The sequence below is a fragment of the Botryllus schlosseri genome, chromosome 9 (assembly GCF_051294905.1).
Source record: "Botryllus schlosseri isolate E-star chromosome 9, Bs_hap1, whole genome shotgun sequence".
Taxonomy (NCBI): domain Eukaryota; kingdom Metazoa; phylum Chordata; class Ascidiacea; order Stolidobranchia; family Styelidae; genus Botryllus; species Botryllus schlosseri.
In genome coordinates this window covers 24,282,647-24,288,707 of record NC_137244.1, presented here as the reverse complement: position 1 = coordinate 24,288,707, position 6,061 = coordinate 24,282,647, and the positions used below count along the sequence as shown (strand labels likewise).

Here is a 6,061-nt window from a genome sequence, read left to right as displayed (position 1 = left end):
ATTGTGCTGCTACTATAGTACCGTATGTCCGTATACTTCGTAGTTTGTTATTGTTGCCATTGATACAATGCGAATTTTATGGTCTGTGATTTTGATTGTTGCGTCATACTTTGCCTTTTTGGTTCTGCTTTTAAATATGTTTAAATCCCTTCAGTGTGCCGATAACTCTTGAAAAGAGGCACCCGAAAAGTCTTCGAGTTTAATAAATATACTGCTACAATGGATGTTGTATTGAAAGAGAATTGTATCGTGTGAAACAAGCCAAGCTTGGTGTACGCAGCATTTGCCGTTCTCGTGCATACATGAATGAAATTTGATATGGACTGAACTTGATTTTTGTTGTAATTCTTTCTTATTCGGAATTTCATTCATTTTGCGAGTTTTTGCGATTCAGTATTTCTAATTCTAATCTAATCCTAAAAAGTGTCTAGCTCCAATGATAATCTAATTTGGAAAAACTGAAATTTTTCTAGGTGTCCGACTCTGCTCGAAGCTGCGATTTTCGATCCGTCAATGGAAACTCCGCTCTGAAGCGATTGAATGCAACCGATTTAAAAAAAATAATTTAATAGTAGAATATTCATGAATAAACGGATGCCTCTATCATATGAACATATTTTTGCTGTAAAAATACGGGAGCTATCAATCCTACTCGACAGTCAACAATCATATCTGCAGATTGCGAAGTTTTCTCGAACTTCAACTATCTATAAAGAATTTGAATAAGCTAGGCATCTAAATCGTCATCGGTATGCCATCGATATCATCATTGTTAGACAGCCGGCCCGTTCTCTTCATCCGGGCATGTAACGTTTCTTCGGCGACTTTCTTTCGGTCGTAGGCCTGACCTATTAATGCCATGAAGTCTATGAACATTGTCGACAGGCTCCATCCTTTGCCAAACTCGCTGGCAGCGTAATCGTAGGGAAATGTGTGGTGGTAATTGTGATGTCCTTCCCCTAAAATAAAGGAATTCGTAATTGCAATCACTCTTGATTATAATGCTTTTATCGCGTCACATGAAGGGTTAGTCTAGCAGTGCCGTAGCCTAAATGGGATATAGTTATATACTTTTGATTGTATACTAGATTAGTGTAAACTGAACAAATGAAAATAGAGACTATAGCTATTTTCGAAATAACTTGTTTATTACTACGTTCGCTGATTTATGGAATACGGCACTCAGTCAGATACATACGGGTCTGGTCGACCACAAGCAGCATAGAAGGTACTAGAAAACGAATATTCAACTTATATAAATCAACGTGAAACAAATGACCAAGTTGTCTCGATGAGATTGTTGCAGATTTCACCGGTTTATTATTATTACTAACGGTGCGATTGTAATAAGTAACAGTAATATACGCCATCGATGTAGCTGACAGCAATCATACACTGATTTTATACGTTTACATCGGCCGCTTCAAATATATTCCTCACCTAAAGCGAAATAGTTGACGATGGCGTTCTCCGCAGGGTTGATATATTTGTCATAAGGTCTGTCTCCGAACATATGCGCGAAGCTGTTCACAGTCCAAGTGACATGAAGAGTGATGCAATATCTTAGAGTCACAGCGCAATAAGCGTTGACGAGAGTCTCTCCGCCGAAATACCAGGGAATTAGACTGGGTACGATGAAGCAGCACGTGATGGCTAACGGTAGGTAGTACCTGCAAATAGCAAAGAGATGATAACGTTGGAACTATGAGAATCGCAGTGAAATAATTCACAATATAGTAAATCTATAATTCAGGGAAGCACCACCGTGATTTAATTCATGAGGCTTTCGCATTGCAAAAAAAAACATAGATGTTTGAAATTGTCAGCGTTTCCACTAAAGTAGAAGTAAAAGTAACGCCACAAATTGATACTCAATTACAAGTAGAACCATCAATTTCCAAGACGTGTCAAAACTACTTTAAAAAAAAGTAGTACTTCGTTACTGGCCCTACCTCTGCCAAAACCTTATTTGGTAAGAATCTAACACAGGGGGGGGGAGGCAACATACGGTCCACGGACAGTCTTACATGATAATATCGCCCGCGATCACAGTGCCGCAATTCTCCACTGCTTTACTACGTCAAATTATAGTGACTGTAGGTTCTTCTTTAGCTATTTGTTTTCTTTGTGCCCGGCACGAATCCAAAATTCGAAGGCTTGTTAATTGCAACTTTGATCAACCACAAATGTCCCTTTGACTTCAACAGCTATTGAAGTACATTACGTTAATGAATTCATTGAATACTGTATTTGTCTCTATGCTTGAAATTTAAAAGTTTACATTAATTACGATTAATCATTGTATATGTGGATAAATACGCGCTTAATGTATCAATTTAGTAATCCGGCCCGCCTAGTACTTCATTTTTCCATATCCAGCCCGCCGCCTGGAGAAGTTGCCGCCCCTGTCTAACATTTCATTATGCGAGATTATAACATAGAGCTAATAGAAATTTCTTAGTTTTTGTAATCTCGTATGCCTCATCACACCCTTATTCTGGTGGAAAGAAATAATTTGTGTGTAGAAACCATGTGATTAGTACGCACGCAAATCCAATGATCTTACCGGTTTTGGAATGATACAACCGGGTCCTTCAGCAGATCATCCAACGCGATCTTCCTTCCCTTGTTCACAACGTCCGAATGTTTCCGCACGACCAACCATCCCACGTGACAAAATAGGAACCCCCGCCGGGCATTGTGAGGGTCCGCATCAGTCTCCGAGTATTTGTGATGACTTCTGTGATCGCGCGACCAGTGGAAGATCGAATTCTAATGGAGATTAGTTACCTTTAAGACTCGGAGCTTTCGAGTCCGAATATCAATAGTGACTTGCCTGTAAAGCCATCGAATTCATCAACATCAATATTACTCTCAGGGGTAACTTGGCTTTGTAAGTTTTGTGCGACCATAATCGATGAGCACCTGCTGTAACGCCTACAACACTCCCAATATAACAGAGTACCCCTGGAAAATAAAGTGGCCTTTGTAAATTTGCTGACTTAAGTTGCATCTAACAGTATACTTATTCGCTCAGATATTCTACTGGAGTTTTTAATCAGTGTGCGTACAGCCAGGGGTGTCAAACTCAAATTGCGTCGCGAGCCGTATTCAAGCCTTCAAATCACTCGCGGGCCGGACCAGTCAACTGATTCCAAAATGTTAATTTGTGCTCTTGCTTTTCACTTGAATACCTTAAAAGCATTTATAGATAACACTGGTCAACAAAATGAAAATAATATTTTTAGACAGAACATCTGAGAGCCGTTTCTGGGGTTTTTGAGGCTGCTGATTACGAATGTCACATTAGTTTTGTCAGATTGGCTCTTTGTCAGAAGATATTTATACCCCTAAAAAAGCCCAAAATTACTCTATTTACCCTTAAATATTTCGTTTGGTAGGAAGAAAAACGTAGTTTTTTCTAATTTTATACTGCGCATAAATAGCTAATTGACTATAAAGAACCCTCATGTCATTCTCTGTCATTCTATCAATAATAACATGACATGATGCGAAATATCTGTTCGTCAAAAAAGCAGTGTGTCAAGCCTAAAAATTATACTTTTGCACAACGGAAATACATATTCTCCTGTATCAATTGGTCATTCTACCATGATTGAAGAGGAGTATATAAACTATAAAATTTGTCCTTGAAAGGCCTGACTACAATACTCATATGCGTCTCATTTCTTTTGACTGGTAAATGGATAATTTTCCGCTGAGGCAACAAAGTAGGTATACCTAGTAACCCTCTGAAACGAAAAGCTTAAATCTGGTATCTGGTATAATCGAATACCGATGAAAGATTCCAATTTCACATTAGGAAGGAGTTCACTGCATGTAATTTTCCCTAAGATGTAGTAAATGAAACTTTTTCGATGATCACAAATACCCAACTACAAACAGTAGGTCCGAAAATTCGTATCTGCATATCGAAAACTTGAGCACAAGCATGACCATAAAAGTTCACTTCCTGTCCTGTCATCTTGATATATTTACTGATTATCTTGTTGATTAGCAAGGGGAGAGGTTCTATCAAGACATCAGAACAACAAAATAAAGATATCAGCGGAGATGAGATGAACAATTGAACTTATTATGCCAGACCATTGCCGGAACTTTTCGAGAAACTGCACTAAATAGCTTGCAGGCGAAAATCGAACAAAAAACAATTGTGATTTAAAGTATATCAATAATTTGATATCCCAACTGATTATTTCAGATTTACAATAGGTGGTTGACGTAAAACCGATTGAATTAATGCCAAGTTATTTGAGTATCTAGCTAAATACTTATTTACATGACTGGAGGGTATTTATGTACATGATATCCGTGAAAGTCTGTTACTATGATAAACCAATTACCTGTAAATATAGTGCTGTGCTGTATTTTGATTTAAAAGAGTCTTCTGTGTGTAAAAATAACAAGCAGATTGAATTTATAAACTCTATAGTACGACTGAGCCGATTTTATATATAGTCATTACCGCGAAAATAGGAGATTTTGGTCTAAATAACCCCATGGGTTATCTCCACAACAAGAGCCAATTTGAAAAAAACTAAGGTCATATTCGAAATCAGTGCCCTTCATAACCCCCAAAACCACTCTTACTTTGTTTGCCTAAAAATATGTGTTGACCAGTGTAATACACGGATCATAGGGTTTTTAAAGTAGCAAGTCGCGACACTTTTATTCGCGAACATCGGAATTGGCAAAAATACGATGACTGTCCGGTTGAATACAATTAAGATTCCGCTAAAACAGTCGCGTTAACGACGATATAAGTCGGTATGTCTGGTGGTCTATTGGGTGGAAAGTGACAGAGCAGTGCAATCATACATATTTCAATTATGCATTTGTGTAACTAACATATTTTCCATGTACACTGCATATAACGGTTCCGCAGTGGCGTTTTTGCTCTGTGAATGACTACGTATTGATCCATTTTCCATAAAACTTAAAACTTGGTGTGCACTTTTAGCTTTCTTGATATTGGGTGTCAATTTCACCGACTTATTGTTAGTGGTAACTAGAGTGAAACCATAACGCCGTAGTTGGGTGGTTATAATGGGGCCCATGAACATGGAAGTATTTCCTGCAAAAAATCTCAACATTTCTTACAAATGTGCCGGAAAATAAAACAATTTTTCAATCTACTCAAAATTGCTTCGCGGGCCGGATGAAATCGACTGGAGGGCCGTATGCGGCCCGCGGGCCGTATGTTTGACACCCCTGGTGTACACTGTACAGTATATAGTCAATACTCACCGAAGAGAATAGTAAAGGTTTTGAATTGTGATATTCGTGACAAGGCGTATATGCTGACAATATGAAGTCCGATCATCAGCACCAAATTCTTCCAAATAATTTGAGTAGGATGTTGCATTTCTCTTTTGTCTAGAAGTTTGATGTTTTAACAATTAACATATTGAATGATGCAATGCAGTCAATTTATAATCAGGGACGGGATACAGTCGTATCAAAGGACTCAATAACATCACAATAATATGCATATCGAACCTAATTTATTTCGATTTTTCGCGGCATTGTAGTCACTATCGGTCACAGTCTTTGTTCTTGTCTGTACTATTGTTTCTACTCCCATCTTTTTCTATCGAAATGCAGTTTACAAATAGAAAAGTCTGTGTAAAATGAAATGTGTCACGCATTACATTTTCTACTACGGTTTTTGTTTATGCAATAAAGCTGTGTTTTCAAATGATCCTATATATATTAAAGGGATATATAGAAGAAGGGACACCTCCCTAGAGTTCTACATATTCCTGATATATTGCAATGGAATTTTATTAGACGATTTTTCCATAGTATATTGCCAGAGGTGGTCAGTAACGAAGTACTTCTACTTTTTTGAAGTACTCAAGTAGTTTTCCTCTACTTCCGGTACTTACTCAAGTAGATCTGATTTTCTCTACTTCTACTTCTACTTTGTTATATTTTGTGATCTACTTACGTACTTTTCGCTATTTTCAGTTTTTCAAGTAGAAGTAGTTTAATTCCCAATACGAAAGATAGCCTGAGGAATTTCTGGGCTGCTTTCACG

At 37.7% G+C, this 6,061-nt stretch overlaps 1 protein-coding gene across 1 annotated transcript; it reads right to left on the bottom strand.

Annotated features, from left to right (window-relative positions):
• Positions 1 to 550: 550 nt before the first annotated feature.
• LOC145446298 (stearoyl-CoA desaturase 5-like) lies at positions 551 to 5,689 on the bottom strand. The gene is made up of 6 exons (XM_080324550.1): positions 5,521 to 5,689; positions 5,269 to 5,397; positions 2,837 to 2,967; positions 2,567 to 2,772; positions 1,441 to 1,670; positions 551 to 959 (listed from the first exon to the last, which is right to left on the bottom strand). The coding sequence occupies exons 1-6, from the start codon at positions 5,603 to 5,605 to the stop codon at positions 736 to 738; spliced, it is 1,005 nt and encodes a 334-aa protein (XP_080180676.1). The 5' UTR covers positions 5,606 to 5,689; the 3' UTR covers positions 551 to 735.
• Between the last annotated feature and the right edge of the window lie 372 nt (positions 5,690 to 6,061).

Excerpts from the sequence above, each read along its gene's own strand:
- LOC145446298 (XM_080324550.1), bottom strand. The coding sequence starts at position 5,605 with ATGGGAGTAGAAACAATAGTACAGACAAGAACAAAGACTGTGACCGAT. Across the intron at positions 2,968-5,268 it reads AACCTTTACTATTCTCTTCG|GGGTACTCTGTTATATTGGG; the intron begins GTGAGTATTGAC and ends TTTATTTTCCAG. Across the intron at positions 1,671-2,566 it reads GTTGTATCATTCCAAAACCG|GTACTACCTACCGTTAGCCA; the intron begins GTAAGATCATTG and ends TGCTATTTGCAG.